Source organism: Pongo pygmaeus, chromosome 16 (genome assembly GCF_028885625.2).
Source record: "Pongo pygmaeus isolate AG05252 chromosome 16, NHGRI_mPonPyg2-v2.0_pri, whole genome shotgun sequence".
NCBI lineage: Eukaryota > Metazoa > Chordata > Mammalia > Primates > Hominidae > Pongo > Pongo pygmaeus.
Genome location: NC_072389.2, coordinates 35,615,741 through 35,640,465, shown reverse-complemented (window position 1 = coordinate 35,640,465; position 24,725 = coordinate 35,615,741). Strand labels below are relative to the sequence as shown.

At 41.9% G+C, this 24,725-nt stretch overlaps 1 protein-coding gene across 5 annotated transcripts in view; it reads left to right on the top strand.

Annotated features, from left to right (window-relative positions):
* Positions 1-24,725, top strand: part of OTUD7A (OTU deubiquitinase 7A) — a 402,045-nt gene that overhangs the window by 216,070 nt on the left and 161,250 nt on the right. For 3 of the 5 annotated variants that reach the window (XM_054450328.2, XM_054450331.2, XM_054450329.2), the window contains 2 exons: positions 10,534-10,628; positions 12,359-12,513. In XM_054450328.2, coding sequence (XP_054306303.2) covers positions 12,363-12,513 — 151 coding nt within the window. In that variant the 5' untranslated portion in view covers positions 10,534-10,628; positions 12,359-12,362. Of the gene's footprint in view, positions 1-10,443; positions 10,492-10,533; positions 10,629-12,358; positions 12,514-24,725 lie in introns of those variants that run through there. The other 2 variants (XM_054450330.2, XM_063652530.1) reach the window with 2 other exon arrangements.

Below are 24,725 nucleotides of genomic sequence, written 5' to 3'. Positions count from 1 at the left end.
GAACTGCAAAATAAATAAAAACTCACCAATGAACTATCTGCTGCCTTCAGGAGACTCACCTAACACATAAGGACTCACGTAAACTTAAAGTAAAGGGGTGGAAAAAGGCATTTCATGCAAATGGACACCAAAAGCAAGCAGCAATAGCTATTCTTCTATCAGACAAAACAAACTTTAAAGCAACAGCAGTTAAAAGAGACACAGAGGGACCATTATATAATGGTAAAAGGCCTTGTCCAACAGGAAAATATCACAATCCTAAACATACATGCACCTAACACTGGAGCTCCCAAGTTTATACAACAATTACTAATAGACCTAAGAAATGAGATAGACAGCAACACAATAATAGTGGGGGACTTCAGTACTCCACTGACAGCACTAGACAGGTCATCAAGATAGAAAGTCAAAGAAACAATGGATTTAAACTATACCTTGGAACAAATGGACTTAACAGTTATGTACAGAACATTTCGTCCAACAACCACGGAATACACATTCTATTCAACAGCACATGGAAGTTTCTCCAAGATAGACCATATGATAGGCCACAAAATGAGCCTCAGTAAATGTAAGAAAATTGAAGTATATCAACTACTCTCTCAGACCACAGTGGAATCAAACTGGAAATCAATTCCAAAAGCAACCTTCAAAACCATGCAAATACATGGAAATTAAATAACCTGTTCCTGAATGATCATTGGGTCAAAAATGTAATCACGATGGAAATTTAAAAATTATTCAAACTCAACGACAATAATGACACAACCTATCAAACCTCCGGGATACAGCAAAGGGGATACTAGGAGGAAAGTTCATAGCCCTAAACACCTATCAAAAAGACTGAAAGGGCAGAAACTGACATTCTAAAGTCACACCTCAAGGAACTAGAGAAACAAGAACAAACCCAAACCCAGAAGAAGAAAGGAAATAACCAAGATCAGAGCAGAACTAAATGAAATTGAAACAAAAAAAATACAAAAGATAAATGAAACAAAAGCTGGTTTTTTGAAAAAATGAATAAAATTGATAGACCACTAGCAAGATTAACTAAGAAAAGAAGAGAGAAAATCTAAATAACCTCATTAAGAAACAAACGGGAGATATAACACCACAGAAATACAAAAGATGTGACACCACAGAAATACAAAGGATTATTCAAGGCTACTATGCACACCTTTACACACATAAACTAGAAAACCTAGAAGACATGGATAAATTCCTGGAAAAATACAATCTTCCTAGCTTAAATCAGGAAGAATTAGATACCCTGAACAGACCAATAACAAGCAGTGTGATTGAAATCTTAATTTAAAAATTACCAACAAAAGAAGTCCAGGACCAGATGGATTCACAGCAGAATTTGACGCTATTCCACAAGACAGAGAAAGAAGAAAGCCTCCCTAATTCATTCTATGAAGCTAGCCTCACCCTAATACCAAAACCAGGAAAGGACATAACCAAAAAAGAAAAGACACAAAAAAGAAGGACATAACCAAAAAAGAAACTACAGACTGAAATCCTTAACAAAATACTGGCTAAAAGAATCCAACAGCATATCAAAAAAATAATCCACCATGATCAAGTAGGTTTCATACCAGGGATGAAGGGATGATTTAACATACGCAAGTCAATAAACGCAATATACCACACAAACAGAATTTAGAACAAAAATCACGTGATCGTCTCAATAGATGCAGAAAAAGCATTCAACAAAATCCAGCATCGCTTTATGATTAAAACTCTCAGCAAAATCGGCATACAAGGGACTTACCTCAATGTAATAAAAGCCATCTGTGACAAACTCATAGCCAACATAATACTGAATGGGAAAAGTTGAAAGCTTCCCTCTGAGAACTGGAACAAGACAAGGATGCCCACTCTCACCACTCCTCTTCAACATAGTACTAGAAGTCCTAGCCAGAGCAATCAGATAAGGGAAATAAAGGGCATCCAAATCGGTGAAGAGGCAGTCATACTATCACGGTTTGCTGATAATATGATTGTTTACCTTGAAAACCCTGAAGACTCCTCCAGAAAGCTCCTAGAACTGATGAAAGAATTCAGCAAAGTTTCTGGATACAAGATTAATGTACACAAATTGGTAGCTCTTCTATACCCCAGGAAGGACCAAGTGGAGAATCAAATCAATAACTCAACCTTTTTTATAACAGCTGCAAAAATAAAATCAAATACTTAGGAATATACCTAACCAAGGAGATGAAAGACCTCTACAAGGAAAACTACAGAACACTGGTGAAAGAAATCATAGATGACACAAACAATTGGGAACACATCCCATGCTCATGGGTGGGTAGGATCAATATTGAGAAAATGACCATACTGCCAAAAGCAATCTACAAATTCAGTGCAATCTCCATCAAAATACTGCCATCATTCTTCACAGAATTAGAAACAACAATTCTAAAATTCATATGGAACCAAAAAAAGAGCCTGCATAGCCAAAGTAAGAGTAAGCAAAAAGAACAAATTTGGAGGCATCACACTACCTGATTTCAAACTATACTGTAAGGCCATAGTCACCAAAACAGCATGGTACTGGTATAAAAATAGGCACATAGAGCAATGGAAAACAATAGAGAACCCAGAAATACACCCAAATACTTACAGCCAACTGATCTTTGACAAAGCAAACAAAAACATAAAGTGGGGAAAGGACACCCTTTTGAACAAATGATGCTGGGATAATTGGCTAGCCACATGTAGGAGAATGAAACAGGATCCTCATCTCTCACCTTGTACAAAAATCAACTCAAGAGGGATTAATGACTTATATCTAAGACCTGAAACTATAAAAGTTCTAGAAGATAACATTGGAAAACCCCTTCTAGACATTGGCTTAGGCGAGGATTTCACGAGCAAGAACCCAAAAGCAAATGCAATAAAAACAAAGATAAATAGCTGGGACTTAATTAAACTAAAGAGCTTTTGCATGGTAAAAGGAATAGCCAGCAGAGTAAACAGATACCCCACAGAGTGGGAGAAAATCTTCACAATCTATACATCTGACAAAGGACTAATATCGAGAATCTACAACAAACTCAAATCAGTAAGAAAAAAAATCCCATCAAAAAGTGGGCTAAGGATATGAATAGACAGTTCTCAAAAGAAGATATACAAATGGCCAACAAACATATGAAAAAATGCTCAACATCTCTAATGATCAGGGAAATGGAAATCAAAACCACAATGTGATACCACCTTACTCCTGCAAGAATGACCGTAATAAAAAAAAAATCAAACAGTAGATGTTGGCATGGATGTGGTGAACAGGGAGCACTTCTACACTGCTGGTGGGAATGTAAACTAGTGCAGCCACTATGGAAAACAGTGTGGAGACTCCTTAAAGAACTAAAAGTAGAGCTACCATTTGATCCAGCAATCCCACTACTTGGTATCTACCTAGAGGAAAAGAAATCATTATACGAAGAAGATACTTGCACACGCATGTTTGTAGCAGCACAATTCACAATTGCAAAATCATGGAACCAACCCAAATGCCATCAATGAATGAGTGGATAAAGAAACTATAGTATATTTATACAATGGAATACTAGTCTGCCATAAAAAGAAATGAATTAACATCATTTGCAGTGACCTGGATGAGATTGGAGACTATTATTCTAAGTGAAGTAACTCAGGAAGGAGATCGTGTGTTCTCACTGATAAGTGGGAGCTAAGCTATGAGGACGCAAAGGCATAAGAATGATACAATGGACTTTGGGGACTTGGGGGGAAAGATGGGAGGGGAGCAAAGGATAAAAGACTACAAATAGGGTTCTGTGTATACTGCTCAGGTGATGGGTGCACCAAAATCTCACAAATCACCACTAAAGAACTTATTCATGTAACCAAACACCACCTGTACCCCAATAACTTATGGAAAAATAACATTTTTTTAAAGAAAACTTGGTGCATATACACCATGGAATACTATGCAGCCATAAAAAGGAAACAGACCATGTCCTTTGCAGGGACGTGGTTGGAACCGAAAGCCATTATCCTCAGCAAACTAACACAGGAACAGAAAACCAAACACCACATGTTCTCACTTATAAGTGAGAGATGAAAAATGAGAACACATGGACACAGGGAGGGGAACAACACAGACTGGGGTCTGTCAGGGGGATGGGGGGATGGTGAGCATCAGGATAAATAATGCCTGCAGGGCTTAATACCCAGGTGATGGGTTGATAGGTGCAACAAACCACCATGGCACACATTTACCTATGTAACAAACCTGCACATCCTGCACATGTATCCTGGAACTTTAAATTACATTTTTTAAAAATTGTGTGTGTGTGTGTGTGTGTGTGTGTGTGTGTGTGTGTGTTTAACCCAAGACCCAACACCCAGCATCTTTTTCAGTGTGGAAACACCAAAGTTATTCCCACTAAAGTTAGAAGCGAAGCAAAGATGCCCATAACCTCTCATAATATGTAATATTATATTGAATGCATTAATCAAGGAAATCAGACAGGATTTGGCAATAGAGAGATACTCCACCTCAAAAAAAAAGAGTTAACACAAACTATATTTGCACTTGATATGATTGTGTATCTGTAAAACTAAAAAAAACTATGAAAATTTGCTATAAATTGTACGAACTTAGCAAGATATAACTTTAGCACACAGAAATCAATAGCTTTGATTTGAGCAGGATAAATTGGAAGAGTAACTGTGTAATATGCTATCATTCCTGATTTTATTAGGAACTAGGATTTGGTATGGGAAGGAGGTTCATCTGTAAAAGAGATTAGGTTAAGTAAAAACTCCCAAGTCTTCAATTTGAATTGGAAATATTAGAATGAACTCAAAATTTATTTTTAAAACAAACATATTTCTTAGCTCTCCAAGAAGTCCTGTAAACAATGACTAACCCGCTAGTTATGGGTACACCAAGCATCCAGATTGTGGTCTTGAAAAACCATTCTCAATAAAAAAGACCCATAGTTCTTTGGAGAATTGTTGAATTCTAGATCCGGAACAGTAAATGTAGAAAAGGGACCTGAAACATTTTGTCACACAAGATATGTAGAAAAGACTCTATCAGCTACACTAGTGTCAAGGGAACTTGATTCAGGACTTAAGCATCAATAAAGACAACAACTGCTCTATATTGGATAGATTGAAATGCATAAAATATGTTTAAATCGACAAATGCAAAATATTTCAAAAAAAGAAGTAACAAATTGATCCCGTGGAAGGAAGCTAGTGAACCAACTTGTCCAAGTAAAATGATGAATTAAAAGGTCATAAATAAAGCATCCATCTTGCCTTTTCTATTAGATGTCTACCACTGGGTGACCAAATAGTAGATAAGTAGAAGTTTCCCTTTAAGAATTCCAGCTAATAAATAAAGAATGAATGAAAGAATTATGCTGCCAGTATACGCAACCCCTCTTGAATTGCTGGGTCTAGGCAATGATCATCAGTGGCTGCTACCATCACAGGCAGAGACAGATACTCAGTGCCAACTGATGGAAGAAGACAGCACCAAAATGTGCCCCAAATTGAATCTGAATCTGATCGAGTCTTATATCCCAGTGCTGATTTACATGAAATAGAGAGGACAGAGGAGCGTGTGACATGGCACCATAGGAGAAATCAGTAAAAGCCAGATGATAGAAAACTCTAGAGAAAAATATATATATCAGATTTTTCAACAAACAGAGGAAAAAAGACGGAGGCAAAATCTGTAGATTAAAAAAGACATATCAACCAATTACAATAAGAGATCTTACTTGAATTCTGATTCAAACTGAAAAACTAAATATGTGAACTTATAACATTTGATATCATTGGAAATTTGCGCACTGGATATTGCACTGAAGAATTATTGTTAATTTTTAGGTGGGATTATGGTACTGTGATTATGTTTTAAAGAGTCTCTTAGAGAGAGATGGAAGTAGTTGTGGATGAAATCACGTGTTATCTGGAATTTGCTTCAAAATTATGTGAGCAGGAGAAGGGTTGGAGATAGAGAAGAAGCATGGTTGGCTAAGAATTGATGATTGTCATGCCTGAGGGATGAGTACATTGGCTTTAATATACTTTTGTGTCTACTTTTATACATATTTAAATTTTTATTGGAAAAATATTTTTAAAATATATACCATCAGGTAATTCTGTGTTCTCCTTGTTAGCCTAAAAATCTAAGCTCAAGAGTAGAGAGACTGGAATGTTGAGGTGCCATTTACAATTTCTAGTGCCCCACTTTCTCCTGTCAGTTAAACTACTGTTTAACTCGTATTAAGAACCATTGAAGAATTTGATATGTCATTGATGAGTATATCATTTCAATGCATATAAGACAAAACCCCAGTAGATCCTACACTTACTGCTATTCCCAAAGTTATACATTTTAGAAGAGACTTTTCTTCCATCTTTCCATACTAGGAGAAAATTATGAAAACGTACAATGAGTGAGTGTCAACTAAGGAAATGTTTTGTTTCCAATCATGCATCTATGCACATATTTTATTTTAAAGGCACCAGATGCTCTGAGAGCTGGCACAAGACCCAGTCATGGCCCCGAAACAGAAGGCATGTCTCCCTCACATTGAGCCCATTGGGTGTCCAGCCCGGGGCACCTGCTGGACAAGTGAAATGGGCTCAAAGCCCACACGTGTGCCTTCTCCGAGCCTCAGGTACAAGTGGTGGGTCCCAGCACTGCCCACTGTTGCTGCTGCAGCCTTCCTCAGTTCCTACAAGACAATGTGTTTGAGAGTATCACCTTCAACAAGGGGAAAACTAAAGAGTGAAATGATCCTGCAACAATGCGAAGAACTTCATTGTGCCCCACAGACATTCCTATAGCCACTTTTGTTTGATTTTCACACAGCCCTATCTGTCACTGTCTGGCCAAACCTCTCTTCTTATTCCTCAGTAAGAAGCACCTCCCCTCTCCTCACCCAGGGCTTTTTACATTGAATTTCCTGGATAAATTGCTTCATCACAGTCCAAATTACTCTTCGACTCATCTTTATCTCTAGCTGGTGTTGTGGAGGTTATGTAAGTAATATACGTGGCCAAGCTTTGGAAATGAGAATGTGCTCTACGCATTTGAATGTTTGGCAGAGCCAACCTTCCCAGAACTCGTGCCCCCGCACTGAAAGACACTGGGCTTTCTTAATTTTCATCTGAACCATGAAGACGCTCTGGAAGATGTGTTTCCCTAATGTGGCATCCACAGAAGCCTTTGTCCCCTAGTGCACCATGCTTGCCCAAGGTCACAATGGCGTCTGGCAAGGGATGGGCCACGCAGGCTCTTGGAATGTTGACATCTGTGTTGAGACATCCAATTCATTTCACCACGGGAGCCCAGGCATCTGATCTTCTCACCAGGGTGGGCTTCCTCGCCAGGCCGGACAAGATGAACGCATGCCTGACCTTTTTTCATATTTAACCATTCACCCCCTTAACAGGGATGTATAAATGTATGGGTAGTCAAGGGTGGATTCTCAATACCAGAACAGTACATTTGCCTATTGTTTTAATCTACGTCAATGGTACTAATAGTAATAGTGCATGTTCTTTCAGTGTCATCTCACTGTATCCTTACTGCAATTCTAAGAGGCAGGGTTGTTCTCACCCTCATTGCTCAGATGTGACAACCAAGGCTTCAAGAAGTGAAGTGGCCTTTCCAGGGTTGCAGGGGCTTTGCACCCAGCCAGGCCATCAGCTCCCAAGCCTGTGCTCGACCCCAGATCTGTTCATCCACCCCTCTGTTCCCTTTTCCCTGTGTTCAGTGTGCTGTATCATCAAACAGACCTGATGAGGGCGAGCTCCCACTCCCCGCTCACCTGCGTGCCCCTGCCCATGGCCTTCACTGGCCCTCTCTGAGGTCAGTCTCTCTGGCTGTGATGGGTGTTCACTCGGCTGCATCGCAACCACCTGCCTCCCAGGCAGCAGCTTTGAGCTCATGCCAGGGCCCGGCAGCCCTGCATAGCCAGGGGCAAAGGAAAAATGGTCATGCCAACCTTGCCTTCATTTAAAAGGCTGATATTTTGTTCCTCAAAGATATTTTTGCACTAATTTTTATTTTTGCAAATATAGCACTAAAATGTTGTTTATGTCGATTCCTGAGTGTTTTTGCACCCCCTTAGATTCTGCAGCAGTGGCAGGTGCCTCCTCGCCTCACCTTAGAGTTGGCCCTGCTGTGTGCCAGGCACTGTGAGCAGGATGATAGAAAGGAGGATGAAGTAGATCCCAGCTCTCAATCAGCTGGCCCTCTGTTGTGACAGATGTTAAAAGCATTCACTACCCTGTTCGCTGCCCTGAGAGTGAAGAGTAACCTCCAGGCACTAATTCACCCATAGTCTTCCTGTACCTGTCCCCAGGGATCAGACCACAAGCCTCTGCCATCATCTCCCAGTCTCATTCTCCATCTACCCGTTTTATTGCCTTCCAGTGTCCAGTTATAACATCTGCAGACAAATATAATGCAGCAGTGTTTTATTTAAGCTTCATTCAAACAGTTTTATTTAATTAATTAATTTATTTATTTATTTATTTATTTATTCATCCATTCATTGGAGATGGAATTTTGCTCTTGTTGCCTAGGCTGGAGTGCAATGGCATGATCTTGGCTCACTGTAACCTCTGCCTCTCGGGTTCAAGCAATTCTCCTGCCTCAGCCTCCCAAGTAGCTGGGATTACAGGTGCCTGCCACCACACCTGGCTTTTCTTTTTCTTTCTGTTTTTTTTTTTTTTTTTTTTTTGTATTATTAGTAGAGACGGGGTTTCACCATATTGGCCAGGCTGCCCTCGAACTCCAGACCTCAGGTCATCTACCAGCCTTGGCCTCCCAAAGTGCTGGGATTACAGGTGTAAGCCACGGCACCTGGCCAAAACAGAAGTCAATGAAAAATGGATCCTGAGGTAGTTTGGGTCTTTATCCTGCTACACCTCTGTCTTGCAATTTTACTCTCTCTGGTTGGACCAGTTCCTCCACTAAGTGTCTTCCAAATCCAGCAGTTGGTCTCTGAGACCTGTGTGTGTGTGTCTGTCTCTTTCTGCTTACTGGGGAGATCCTGAGGAGGCTCAGGGGGCTCATAGTTCCCACACAGTCCCTGCAGTCATGGCCTGAACAGATTAGCAGCTCTGTGAAGGTTGCTTAAGTGATCAATGAACACTGCAACCTCGGATATGGGAAAGAAGACGGAATTGAAGGCAGGAGCCCCCACCAGTTTAACCCTCTGTGATTCCAAGCCAAGGCACTAGAGGTAGGCCCCTTATTCCTGCCTTCAGCAAGCTGGTGGTGGCAGTTTTCTTGCTCAGTGGAGACCTGGGAAGGCAAGGGTGGTCTCAGGGTCCCTGTTGAGAGTTCATTCACTGGCTCATAATTAATGTTTATTGAGCATGTACTATGGGCCAGTACATTTTGTGCATGAATTCCTTAAAATTTCATAATAACTGTGAGATACAATTATTATTATAATTGTATTGATGAGGAAACTGAGGCACAGAGAGGTGATATAATATGCCCAAGGTCACACAAAGTGGTGGAACCATTTTGGCCCCAAGAGACTGATTCCAGGGCCAGCCCTCTCTCCCCACATGGCACTGCCCCTCCTAAGGCAAAGTCGCCATGCATTGATGGGACACATTACTCTCCCCAGGGTGGCTGATGAGACCTTCAGAGATGTTCTGTCCAAGGGCTAGGATGCACGGAGGAGAGCAGGAATGCAGGGCCAGGGCACAGCCACCCAGAGCCTCATGCTGTTCAAAGCGGCTGAGTGAGTGCTTTAGACCACACAAGGCAGGTTGAGAGGCACAGTGCATGCTTGGGAGGATGGCACGGGGCAGTGGGTGAGGATGGCCCAGGTGGCTGGGGTCAAGTGTCCCCACCAGCCCAGCCCCTCCCATATCATCATGGGACATGAATGTGAGGGTGTGGTGATGGTGGCAGTGTGAGGTTTAAGAAATACATCTGGAAGGTCGGGTGCGGTGGCTTACGCCTGTAATCCCAGCACTCTGGGAGGCTGAGGTGAGTGGATCACGAGGTCAGGAGATCGAGACCATCCTGGCTAACATGGTGAAACCCTGTCTCTACTAAAAACACACACAAAAAATTAGCTGGGCATGGAGGCGGGTGCCTGTAGTCCCAGCTACTCGGGAGGCTAAGGCAGGGAGAATGGCATGAACCCAGGAGGCGGAGCTTCCAGTGAACCGAGATCACGCCACTGCACTCCAGCCTGGGCGACAGAGCAAGACTCTGTCTCAAAAAAAGAAAAAGAAAAAGAAAAAAACAGCTCTGTGCTGTGCAAGTGATCCTCACTGAAATAGATGTGCTTGCTAAAACGAGGAAAGCTGAGATGGCCAGGCCCGAGCATGGGACATGGTGGTCAGCTGGCAAGCGGGGACCTGTAGGGCCCAGGAAGACAGAGTACATGCCTCAGGCAATTGGCCAAGGCCAAGATCCAGCCTCCTGTGACAAAAAGCCAAGCCTTCGGCCTCAGTCTGAGGGTAAGGAGATCACATGCTCTTGTTCTCTGATCTGTCCCCCAGGTGGCAGTGACAAAAGAAGAGACTCTCCCGGCTGAGGCCCCAGTGCATGGAGAGAAGGAAGAAATCAATTTCCTAATTGGTACCATATACATCAGGTCAAATAATTTTCTTATTTTCTAGCCGCATCAACTAAAACTTATACCCAATAGGAGCTGTGTGCAAGATGGGGTGGTCACAGTGAATGTCCCTGAGGGTACCGACCTCCCTGCCTGAGACCTTCAGTCCTCAGGGTCTTGCATGTTAGGTGAGCTCATTTCCTGCATTCCTACAGAAAATCAGGAGGGCTCAGAGAGGTGAAGCCCATGTCACAGCTGGACAGGGGCAGGGCCAGGGTCAAATCAGGCTATGTGCCTGGCTCTAAACGTGGGCCAGACACAGGACCTACTCCACCAAGCAGCGCCCATCCCAGTGGGTTACTGTGAAAGAAAGAACAGAGGACAGTCATCAATAGCATGGGATTCAAACTCACCCCACAATATGTAGAATTAATTATATACTTACTAGCATAAAATTTTCCATTGCCTGTAATGGGATCTGCAAGCTTTTTCCATAAAGTTCCAGGAAGTACATCTTTTCAGTTTTGTGGGCCTTAAGGGTCTCTGTTTTAACTACTCAACTCAGCCAGGTGCAAAAGCAGCCACAGACGCTATGCAAATGAGTAGGTATGGCTGTGTTCCCATAAAACTTCATTTACAAAAACGGGTGGCAGACCACATGTGGCCCATGGTCTATAACTTGCAGACCTCTTATCTACACAAACACAAGGATGCATTTGCACTCCACCGGCAAAGATTGAGCACCCAGTGGGGGCCCCAGCACCATCCACTAGTGTAAGTCACTCTCACTTGCAATGTCACAGTTGCTTTTCCCCAGCAATCAGCTGCTACAGTCAGCCTGGGTCAGGCTGCTGCACATCTGTTCTATTTCTCTGGCTGGGATCATGCTGCCTGGGAAATCTGACATTCTTAAGAATGTTGTTGGATTGATGGCAGCTCTTAGAGAGATGGTGGATAGTTTAGTAGCCATCTTCAGCAAGTGTGGTATTTCCGTCAACTGTGGATTAACCTTGGCTGTTAGTCTTTCCTAATAGCCAAGTAAGGGGTGAGAGCTAAGGGGGTAGGATGGCACACTGATAAAGGCATAATTGGAATACAGTGGGTAACATTCATCACATCGTGGAAGCATTACAAGTCTATACAATTCGGAAGAGGATTAGAAATCTAGCAACTCCAATTGAATTTTTCTAGGTATACTTAGGTGTTTGAAATTTTAAAATAGTGTTTTTTCCTCATCAGTTATTGGAATTGATAAAATGTAAGTTCAGGAGCGCTGGAGATAGTGATGACCCCTTGCCTTAGTCTATCTGGGCTGCTATGTCAAAATACAATAGCTTGGGAGGCTTATGAACAACAGAAATGTATTCCACACAGTACTAAAGGCTGGGAAGTCTAAGATCAGGGAACCAGCAGATTTGGTGTCTAGTGAGGGCCCATTTCCTGCTTCATAGATGGCACTGTCTTTCTCCATCACCTTGGAGATTAGATACCAACATATGAATTTTTGGAGGGAATACAAACATTTGGCTCATAATACCCCTTCTCTCACATGGCATATACAGAGGGATGATATTTTAGTTCACATTCTATAATATAATGTCTTGCATGAAGAATCAGGCAGTTGGACCAAACCAATTCTAAAAAATATGACAGCAGGTGGAAATGGCTCCACCCTCGAGGGTTCTCTCGCTCGGGTCTCTGCATGTAGTTGTCACTTGCAGCTCCATTTCCATCACGTGGTAAAATGCCCTTTCTCTTCTTTCCTGCAGATGGATGGTTTCTAGTGTGCTTCCAAACCCCACCTCGGCTGAGTGTTGGGCAGCACTTCTACATGATCCTATGACTCTTGATATGGACGCAGTCCTGTCAGACTTTGTTCGGTCCACAGGGGCAGAACCTGGTCTGGCCAGAGACCTGCTGGAAGGTAAGCCCACCTCCTTGTCCCCCACACCACCATTCTGGGCATAACCACCTTCCAAATAAGAAGATTTCCAATACCTGACGACTGTGGTACTTGGACAGTATTTGGACTCTCAAAAGTGAAAGTGTTGGTGATAAAATTATTTTTGTTATTCTTATTTTTATTTGGGTTATGAAATAGATCCCCCAACTCTTGACAGTAAAATAGCATGAAGCACTAAGTGGGCTTTGCTTTGTGTTACATCTTACCGATGTTGAGTCAAAATTTTATCACTAATTATATATTTAAGAAAATATATTCAATGGAGCAGAAATTATAAAACATTCAAGAAAATACATTTATGGGAGGCCTTAGTTTCATATCTCTGTGTTAGCGGAGACGAAAATACTCCAGGCCAGGGTTTTTGGTGGAAAATGCACCTGCTATCCAGGAAAGTCACTGGGAGTAATTCACAAGCAAGGAGACAGCCTTCATCCTCCAGCTTTTCACGTAGATACCATTTGCTGCGTGAGAAATGTGCATCCTCCGTATGCATGATGTTTTCAGATATGTATTCAGCCATAACCATAGTGAACTACAATGAAAGTTTAGTTTCTGTGTCTCTAAAGTGGATTTACCTTTTTTTTTCGATGGTGGCAGTGGTATGTGAAGGTGGGAAGGACCAGTTACAACTTCTCAGGACAGTCAGCTGTGTGAGAGGAGAGAACTTTGTAATGTTTACTCTTTACTTCAGATGTATAAACTGCAATTTGTGGAGTTAGTAAATACTTGGTCAAGAATTGTAAGTCACAACGATTCTTTAAGTCACTTAGGGAAAATAAGAATTATTGTACATTTGCAGAAGTGGAGAGAACTATTCAATCATATTGAAAATTAAGAACCACCAACTGGAGGATTATCAAAAAATGGCAATGGCAAAAGCATAGTTTTTAAATTTTCCCCAACCTATTAGAATTTCAAACCAACTCCAAGTTTAGAATAAAATATGCTGAGAGTTTTTGCGATCTATGGAAATCAAAATATGATTCTCCCTTCTTGCTATTTATATTATATAATGTCTCCCTGTCCGTTTCCATTATTTTCGTTAAGTGGGCAGCAGAGTGGAGAAGCAGGCTTGGAATAAGGTCGACAGTGAAATCCGAGTTCGAGTTCAGATTCAGCCACTTATCAACTGTGAGATATAGGACAAATTATTTTACTTCCCTTACCCTCAGATTTTTTCTACATTGAGCTTAACCCACCTTTCAAGGTGCCTGTGAATATTAGAAGTTGTGATATAAAATGTGTGGTAAAGAAGCAGCATGTAGCAGATGCTCAAAAAAGTATAGAAGACCATGCTTGTAGTGTTCATTATTGTAATTAGTATTAACATCAGTATTAATGTCTAGACAGCCTTAAATAGGAAGCAAGAGTTGTCATCTCTTTTCTTTATTTTTTTACTTATATTTTTCACATTAAGATACAGAAAAATTGAGTTTTTTGTGTCTAGTTCTATGAACTTTAACACACATATGGATTTGTGTTATTACTACCACATTCAGGACACAGAAGCACTTCATCCCCTCCAGATTCTCTGTCCTGATGTCTTTTATAATCAGACCCTCCCCTACCCCAACCACTGGCAATCAGTGCTCTGTTTTCTATCACTAGCTTTGTCTCTTTGCAAGAATGTCAGATAAATGTCCTACAGAGCCTAATCTTTTGAAACTGGCTCCTTTTCATGCAGGGAGATCATTTTGAGACTCATCAAGTCATGTGTCAGTGGCCAGTTCCTTTTTGTTGCTGAGTAGTATTCCATTCTGCAGGTACACCGCAATTTATCCACTTATCTGTCCAGGGGCATTTCAGTTGTTTTTCATTTTTGGCAGTTACAACTAGAGCTTCTAGAAACATTTAAGAACAGGATTTTGTGAATATAGTTTTAATTTTTCTTTGTTTTTTCTTTTTTTTTTTTTTTTTTTTTTTTTTTTTTTTTTGGTGAGATGGAGTCTCACTCTAGCCCAGGCTGGAGTGCAGTGGTGCCGTCTCGGCTCATTGCAGTCTCCGCCTCTTGGGTTCCAGTTCAAGCAATTTTCCTGCCTCAGCCTTCTGAGTAGATGGGATTACAGCCGCACACCCCCACATCCAGCTAATTTTTGTATTTTTAGTAGAGACGGGATTTCACCATATTGGCCAGGCTGGTCTTGAACTCCTGACCTTGTGATCCGCCCGCCTCAGCCTCCCAAAGTGCTGGGATTATAGGTGTGAGCCACTGTGCCCAGCCTAGTTTTAATTTTTCTAGGCTAAATACATGTTAACCTTGTAAGAAACTGCCATCCTGTTTTCCAGAGTGCTGCACCATATTGCATTCCTACCAGCAGTGTCTGAGAGCTCCAGCTGCCCCACATCCTTGTCAACACTTGGTATTTCTTCCTTTTTTGTTTTTTCATTTTAACCATTTGATAGCTGTGTGATGGTATTTCTTCATGGTTTTAATTTTCATTTTCCTAGTAGTTAATGATGTTGAAAATTTTCATGCTGTTTATTTTCCATCTTTTTATTCTCTTTCATGAAATGTCTCTTCAGGTTTTTTGCCTATGTCTAAATTGAGTTGTTTACTTGAGTTTTAAGAGTTCTTTACATATTCTGAGTATAAATCCTTTGTTCAGATATGTGATTTGTGAATATCTTCTCCCAATCTGTGCTTGACTTTTCAGTCTCTTAACAGGGCCTTTTACAGAGCACAGTTTTAAATGCTGATGCAGTCCAACTGACTTTTTTCTGGTATGGATCATGCTTTGAGTGACATGTCTGAGAAATTTTGCATAACTCCAGATCATGAAGACTTTCTTGTAGTTGGTCTTTTAAAAGTTTTATTCTTTCATGTTTTACATTTAGATCTACGATCCGTTTGTGATGATTTTTGTATAATATGTGAGATTTAGGTCCAGATTCAGTTTTATGCATACGGATATCCAATTGTTTCAACATCATTTATTGAAAATATCCTCCTTCTTTCATTGAAATTGAATTGCCTTTGCAATTTGACAAAAAGCTAACTGAGGGTATTTGTAAGGAATATATTTCTGGACAGTGATTCTGTTCCATTGATCATTATGTCTGTTCTTTTATCAACACTGTGCCATATTGATTTCTATAGCTTTGTAATGAGTCTTAAAATCAGATAGTGTGATTTTTCTAAATTTATTCTTCTTTTTCAAAAGTGTTTCAGCTATTCTTTTTTTTTTTTTTGCCTTTCCATGTGAACTTTAGGATCTGCTTACCTCTATCTACTCTAAACTGTTTTGCTGAGATTTTGACTACAATTTTAGTAAATCTACAACTCAATCCTATGTTATGTCTTTCAGTCCATGATGGAGTGCCATAATTTCCATTTGCTTGGGCCTGCATTAAGTTCTTTCATCAACATTTTATGGTTTTTGGCATAGAGATCCTATACATGTTTTGTTATATGTGTATTGGGGGGCGGGGTTGTAAGCTATTGTACATGGTATTTTTTATTTCAGTTTCTACTTGTTCATTGGTAATATACAGAAATATAATTGATTTTTGTGTGTTGATCTTGTATCCTGCAATCTTGCTAAAGCTAAACTCAGTTTGTTCTAGGAGGGCTGTGTGTGTGTGTGTGTGTGTGTGTGTTTGTGTGTGTGTGTGTTTGTGTGTTCCTTGGGATTTGCTACATAGGTGATCATGTTGTCTTTGAGTAAGGACAGTTTTATTTCTTCCTTTCCAGTCTCTAGGCCTTTCTGGTTTTCTTGTCTTATTTCACTGATGAGGACTATTCAAAATGTTAAATAGCAGTGTTAAAAAAGAAGATCCTTGTGTTGTTCTTAATCTCTGAGAAAAAGCAGTATTTCACCATTAAGTAGAATGTTGGCTATAGGTTTTAGTAGATGGTCTTTATCAGGTGAAGAAAATTTCTTTCTATTCCAAGTTTGCTGAGAGTTTTATAATAAATAGATATTGAATTTTTAAAATGAAGATCAAGTGGGTTTTTTGCTTTAAATTGTTGCTATACTAGATTAAACTGATTGCCTTGTAGTGGTAAACCAGACTTTCAGCTATTTCTTTCCATGTTTCTATGTTCTGCCCTTTTTTTCTTTCCTTCTGGGACTCAGCTGATAGGAAGCTCGGCCCTTCTGTTATTACCTAAGGTCTCTGTGGTTCTGTTCAAGTTTTTCAAACTTTGTCTGTTGTTCACATTCAATCATTTCTATTAATTTATTTATAAACTGACTGACTACTTCCTCCACCATCTTCATTCCATTAGTGAGCGCATCCAGTGTGTTCTCTATTTTCGTAGTTGATTTTTTTCATTTATAACATTTCCACTTAGTTCTTCTTCATGTCTTCTATTTCTTTGCAAAACTTTCTGTATTTTTTAAGAGTACCCTCCTTTACTTGTACAATATTTTTAACAACTGCTTGAAAATCTTTGTCAAATAATTCCAGTATCTGTTTCATCTCAGAGTAGCTGTTGGCTTTTTGTATGCTGAGTATGCGTTCAGTATGCTGAATTGTATTCTAGATATTTTAAATACTATGTTTTGAGATTCTGATTATTGTTAAAATCTTACAGTGAATATTATTAACTTTATTTTAGAAGATAATCACCCCAAATGGGTTCAGACCACAAATTCCAAGTTCCTGCAAGACTTGTGTGGATTGTGGTTGCTGTGAAAGTCTTTGAGATGTGGATCTATCTCACACAAGCCCCACCTAGTGGCCAGCCTGGGACTCTGGTGGTAGTCTATCCCACATTTCAGCACTCAAAAGTCTGTGTCATCCGTGTTGGGTCAGATCCATACATGTAGAGCTCAAGGGTAAGCCCAAGAGTTCATGAGCAACTTTCAGGGGTTGCTCTCCCGAAGCTCTTCCTCATTGTAATCTGCTCAGTAGTATCTGGGTCCCTGGGCTCTACCTTTTCAGCCCTCCAGCCAGCTTGGGTGGTTGAGGCTTGATGTACCCTACTCTCTGGTGCACTTGATTGAACCACGTCAGAGCTAAGCAGCGAGAAGCCAGAGAGAAAAAGCATGAAGGTTTTCCTCACCCTCTGGGGACCTCAGACTCTCTGGTTGGAAAGGAAGTTTGCCTGGCCTGATGACTTTAATTATCTGCCATTTCTCACTAGGGCCACAAAATTTCTTGAGGTCTGGGACACAGAGAAGAAAAAATTTTAGAAGAAAAAGAAAAAAAAAAGGATAAATTAGAGATTTCCAGACTTTCTCAGAACGGTAGAGACCCCTTTCCTGCTTCTGTACCCGAGTTGCTGGGCTTTTCCTGGAATTAGTGCCCGCTCTGGGTTAGGAGCTGCATTGACTCCACACTGGGGAGACTGGAGGTAGGGAAGTGTCTTGCTCACCTCCAGCTCTGTGGCACTTCCAACTGTGGTCTCATTTCTGCATCGGCACCTCCAACTGTGATCCACCTTCCTGAGCCCAGTCACTGCTGCCTGCACGCTGTCCAGGGATCCTGGCTGCACCCAGTGGGACAGAGGGTGGCAGTGGTGAGTGCTCACTCACCTCACCCACTGCTGGGTCCTGCCCTTGGCTTTCGCAGGTAAGAGGACTGTGGTTCCATTGTGTATGATGGATTATTTAAGGTGTCAAAGTTATTTGGGTGAAGATTTCTCTAAAGCCAGTGTTTCAAAGAATGAAATATTTTTGTTGTAAGTCCTCAGAAAGATCTGTATTGGGAGGATGTCAGTAATATAGGAATTTAGAGGGGAGATGTCTAAAGGGAAATAAATCCTCATGGTGGCAGAAGCTGAGTGGAAGGTACATGGTCCTCATTTGTAACTTCTTCTATTTTTATTTATTTCAAAATAAAAAGTTAAAAAACACTGCAATGATGGGAATCACAGTACAGCAGAGGGAGGCCAATAAGAGAAAGGAGGAGCAGAGGCTGATCACAACCTTGGTAAACTGAGGCAAGTGAACACTGACCTGCCTCCAAACAGAAGAGCGTGGCCTTGCCTGTTCACCTGCTTCCTGTGTTACCAGATCAAAGTTGGGTCTAGCTCTGGCACAGCAAAGCCAAAAACTGATGTCAAGATTGCAGTAAGAGAAAGTGAGACATTTATTGCAGGGCAGGAAGCCAGGAGAATTGGGCAGCTCATGTTTAAGCCCTGAATCCCCCAGTGCCATATAGGTAAGCGTTTTTACAGGCAGGAAGAGGCTGGGCGTGGTGGCTCATGCCTGTAATCCTAGCACTTTGGGAGGCCTAGGCTGGTGGATCACCTGAGGTCAGGAGTTCGAGACCAGCCTGGCTAACATGGTGAAACCCTGTCTCTCCTACAAATACAAAAATTAGCTGGGTGTGGTGGCATACACCTGTAATCCCAGCTACTCAGAAGGCTAAAGCAGGAGAATCGCGTAAACCCAGGAGGCGGAGGTTGTAGTGAGCTGAGATCGCACCATTACACTCCAGCCTGGCGACAGAGCGAGACTCCATCTTGAAAACATAATAATAATAAAATAAAGACGGGGGCAGAAGTTACAGGCAAAGATATAAATCAATACACGGAGGCTGTACGTCGGTTTGACCTAAAAAGACAGGACATCTTGAACCAGATGTGGGGTGGAGGGCACAGGTCATGGGTAGATTCGAAGATTTTCTGATTTACAATGGGTTAAGGAGACGAAGCTTTGTCTGCAAATTTGTGATCAGCAGAAAATAATGTTAGCTCTAGTCTCTGGGCATGACCTCCTCCAGGCCCCTCAGGAAGAAATTTAGAACAAAGAGTGGTGGTCCAAGCTCAGTCCTCAGTTTCCCCTGTCTGAGGTCTGCATGCCAGCAGATAGCACTTTTCATTTGTTGGTGTCCTGGTTTCTTGAAATCAACTTAAGGACTTGTGTTAAAATGTTATCTTTAGTCTCTATGGGAACTTTGGTCTATTCTGTGACTTAAACTTCCCTGGCTATTGTTTTAAGTTATTCTTCCCTTCTTGCTTCCGTTGCTCATTTACTTCCCAGTGCTGGCTAGGTGCCTGGAAATGCCTTTGAAGGAACTCAAGACTTCCTTTTATTTCCATGCTTGGGGGCAGGTGCCTGGCAGGCCCCTAAGAGGGGTCTCTGCTCCATCTCATCTTCATATCAGCCGCTTGCATGTCCCTGAAGTGGTTCTCCAAAACAAATTCAAGTCAGGTAACTCCATTTCCTCCAATTTTTCATACCCCGTCCCCATTACCTGCAAAATAAACTTCTCCACCTGGTACTCCAGCCCTTCAGCATCTAGTCCTATTCCATCCCTCCCCTCATTACCTGAGGCATCTCTTCACCATCCCTTTCCCTGACTTGACACCCACCTCTGTGCCTCTGCCTCCACCCATTGCTCCTGCTGCTCCTCCCCCTGCACGCACTGCCTCCCTGTTGAAATTCAGCTCTCCCTCCAAGGTGGATCATGAACTCCCAGACAGCAAGGACCATACAAGGTTTTGTTCACTGTTTGCCCAACACCCAGCATGTATGAATCCCTCAGTAGAGTGATCTATTAATAGCTGCTGAGGTGCAGTGATGAGCAGCCAGACAGAAATCGCCCACATGGAGACAGATGGAAATAAGTTATATAGTGTGTTAGCCATTAGTGCTGTGGAGATAACAAAGTCGGAGAGAAGGAAGCAGGTATGAGTGTGTACAGTTTTAAATTAGGGTTGTCAGGGAAGGCTTCACCTTAAAAAAATGGGATCTGAGCAAAGATTTGAGGAGGTGAGAAAGCAAGCCACGTGGATGTCTGGAGGAAGAAGTTTCTATGAAGAGGTAAGGATTCACTGATCATTCCTTGCCCTCCTGTGGAACTTTGTGGACTTCTGCTGCAGCATGTATTTGGTTGTGCCTTATTTTATAATTCATCACATGCTTATCAAGCTGGATTTGCCCAGGCTTGAGCACATGCCACTGATTTAGCAGAATTCCCGGCTCTGATGTTTTCAAGTGTGTGCGATTAGAGGACTGCCATGGGCAAATCCCACACCCTTGAATGGGAACAAAAAGGTGGTCTAGGGACCATGAATCCCTAAGCAGGAGTTAATACTCGACCACAAGGTATGATGGCCCTTGGCCAGGGCTGGGACCGTCTTGTCAGTGGGTCTAGAAATACTGAAAGGAAACCATTGGCTGCCCTTACAAGTGTCCTGTTCCCACTAGGGAGAGCTCTGCCATTAGACCAGACATATTTGGGGGAAAAATGGCAAAAAAAATAAAAATAAACATCTCCAGATCAGAATTCTAAGATACTCCCTCTCACCTGGACCCATTCAGGAAGACACATTCTTCCTTTAGAGAGATGAGTGTATTTAAATACTCTTAAACAGATCCATTAAGACCATTTGCAGTGAGTTTCCTTGTGTCACGCTGATCAATTAAGTAGATCTTATTTCCTTCATTTCCTTCCTATTGGGGAAGCTTGTAACCCCCAGGTACCATCACTGGCCTATTTTGTTGGTTTTACTCAAAAGTCTGTGCCATTGTGGCTGCTTGAAATTAAACACTTTGGCCAGGCGTGGTGGCTCACACCTGTAATCCCAGCACTTTGGGAGGCCAAGGCGGGCAGATCACGAGGTCAGGAGTTCGAGACCAGCCTGACCAACATGGTGAAACCCTGTCTCTACTAAAAATACAAAAATTAGCTGAGCGTGGTGGTGCATACCTGTAATCCCAGCTACTCAAGAGGCTGAGGCAGGAGAATTGCTTGAACCCAGAAGGCACAGGTTGCAGTGAGCCGAGATCGCACCGTTGTACTCCAGCCTGGGCAACAGAGTGCGACTCTGTCTCAAAAAAAAAACAAAACAAAAAAGAAAGCAAAAGAAAGAAGGAAAGAAAGGGAAAGCAAAGGAAGAGAGAGAGAGAAAGAAAGACACTTCCTCTCTGGAAAACCAGCCATATTCATCCCAGCGTCTTTCTTCGTGTCTGTGCATGGATAAAGCCTCCCCATTCCCCTGTGCCCCTCACCACTTTGTGTCCTTCCACTTTGCTTCACTTATGTGCCCACCACTCCAGGGCTCCCTGAGGTCCAGGAATTCCATGCCATTCCCTTTCACATGGCTGAGAGCCCCAGCCCTGTGGATGAGCTGTCCTGAGTGGGCACTCAGTAATGTGGGTGTAACTGAATCAAGCTGAAGAGGGAAGGAGCAAAAAACAACCAGAAGCCCTCAGATTCAGAGTCATGTCGTTAAACACTTTTTAAGATAAAAAATTAGCTGTGCAAACTGCAATCAATTTAAACTATTTTCTTTGATTAGGCAGGAAAGAGGAGGCTGCTACATATTAAGAACTCCCACTTAAGCCAAACCTTCATGTTTCCAATCTCCAAGCAGGCATTGAGGGCCTCTGGGCTGCGTGTGGGAGATCCAGGAAGAAAGAAGAGTAAGCCCTGCCTTCGAGGTCCTTCCTGCCTAAAGCAATCTATAGGCAGCTGTGTTCTAACAAAACTTTTATTTATAAAACAGGCAGCCAGCCAGCCTATGGGCAGTAGTTTGCCAACCTGTGCTGTAGATTAAAAAAGGCTGAAGAGATCTGTCAAACAGTGATAATGTGTGCACATTATTTGGATACTGATTCCAACAAACTAAAAAAGAAAAATTATAAGACAGTCTGGGAAATGTGAGCACTTAACATTTACTGGATGTTTGATGATATTAAAGAATAACTACTTTTAGATATGATATTTTTATTGTGATAGTGCTAAGAAAAATAAGATGCATACTGACGTGGATGGATGAAGTAATATCATGCAGGGGTATTCTGGGGACAGGCGAATGGGTGGGAGAGGAGATGAAACAATATTATCCATGAGTTGATTTTGATTAAACCTGAATAGTAGATGCAAACAGGTTTATTATAAGTGATGTACGAATGTTTTCATAATAAAAAGTTGTAGAACAGACAGCACCAGGAAACCTCTACTTTCAGCCAAGATGAAGTATCAGAATGTGGGTGTGCCCTCCTGCCTGAAAAGAAAAAGATAAATATGATAAACAAGACACTGAACATTAGATAGTGAAGGACAGTAGTCCCCAAGAGATTGGAAACAAACAAAGTTAGTCCTGTAATTGCCCAGCTCACTGCCTTGAGAAAGTTTCTAATCCGTTGTACAGGGAGGAGGAGCCCAGAGGAAGCTTGCCTGACTCCACAGTGGAAGGAGACAGAGCTTAGACTCCCAGGAGTCCAGGAGGCTGGAGTCCACAGGTCAGAGCCTGAGAGCAGAGACAGCTACACAGAGAGAACTGCAGCGATTCACAGAGGGTTTGCCTCTGCCACTCAGCCAAGTGCGGATCAGTGCCTGTGTGTGAGGAAGCTATGTGCAGCTGCGGAGAGAACCACCTAAGAGGATTAGAGGAAACAGTGCCTGGGGCTGATACAGAGCCATGGAAAGTGCCTGTGCTCACTAGCCAGGCCAGACAAGCACTGAATATAATACCTAGAAGGATCTTGCCTCAGTAATTGGGAATAATTAGCCCTGTAATAAAAACTTTTCTAGGGCTAGACACAGTAGCTCATACCTGTAATCCCAACACTTTGGGAGGCCAAGCCAGGAGGATCACTTGAGGACAAGAGTTCAAGACCAGCCTGCACAACATAGTGAGACCTCTGTCTCTACCAAAATATTCTAAAAATTTGCTGGGCATGGTGGCATATGCCTGTGGTCCTGGCTACTCAGGAGGCTGAGTTGATGAGATCACTTGAGCCCAAGAGTTCGAGGTTATGGTGACCTATGATCACACCACTGACTCCAGCCTAGGCAACACTAAGACCCTGACTCTAAAAGAATAAAAGTAAATAAATCACTCTGATCATACCTAATGAACCTTAAAAGCAAGAAGCAAGATCCACAAGGATCAAAGTGAAATGGCCTCATTGCCTGATCCAAAGTTCTTGATCTCACAGCCAAGGAAGTCAAGGACATGGCCACACCAAGGGTGAGGTTAGAGCAGAAGCAGAAGTTTATTAGGCGAAAGAAAGATAACAGCTCTCTGCAGCAGAGGGGTCCCCAAAAGCGTTGCCATTCAGCAGTGAAATGCAAGGGTTTTTATAAGCTAGCTGTGGGGAGGTGGTATCTTATCTACATAGGGTGTGAAAAACCCCAGGTTTACCATCTGCATAGAGCATGAATCTCTGGCATCCCCCACCCGACCCTTTTATTATGCAGGCAGGTCTTTTGCCTGAGCTACTCCACGTTGCTTTCCTACTGTGTATGTGCTTCAAAGGGGGAGGTGGAGCCGCCATGGTGGACACACCTGGCCCCAGGTACCCCTTTCTGTCTGTGCAGCTGCAAGCATCCCCCCATGCAAGCTCCAGCTTCCTTATCTATGTTTGCCAGCCGATCTTCCAGGCTGCTTTCTGTTAGAAGAGGAGTGATTTCCTGGGCTGCTTTTTGGTAGAAGGGAAGTTCTGCCGAGGACTCTCTGCCCTAACTATCTGCCTAGCTGGTCTCTTTTTACCTCCTCTCTCAAAAGTATTTCCAAGAAATGTAACTTCATTCTACAACAAAGCTCAATAATATTTACAGAAATATAAACTTGTCCAGCACCAAATAATGTAAAAGTCTTGCTGTCTGGCACCCAATCAGAAGTTATCAGGAATGCAAAGTAGCAGGAACATAGGACCCATAATGAGGAGAAACTATTCAATCCAAGTCAAACCATAACTGCTAGAGATGTTAAAATTATCAGACAAGGGCACTAAAAGTTATTATAACTGTGCTCTATAGAATAGAATAAGGTGCATACTGACATGCTGTTCAGATGTTTAAGTAAAGATATGGAAGATACTTTTTAAAGCCTGAGTTAAACTTCCAGAGATGAAGACTACATCTGAGATGAAAAAGTAACTCAGTGGAATTAACAGCACATTGCTTAATACAAAAAAAGGGAAAGGTTAGTGAACATGAAGACATAGCAATGGAAAATATCCAGAATGAAACACAGAAAAAAATAGAAGTAAAGAAATATTAAAGGCATCAGTGAGAGCCAGGTGCAGTGGTGCATGCCCGTAATCCCAGCTACTTGGGAGGTTGAAGCAGAATTATTCCTTGAGCCCAGGAGTTTGAGGCTAGCCTGGGCTACATAATGAGATGCTCATCTCTAAAAAAAAAATAAAATAATTAAAAATTAAAGCGTCTGTGAGCTGTGGAAAAATGTAAGCAGCCTAAAATAAGTGTAATTGGAATCCTTGAAGGAGAGGCATGAAAAATAGGAAAAAATGATTCAAGGAAACAGT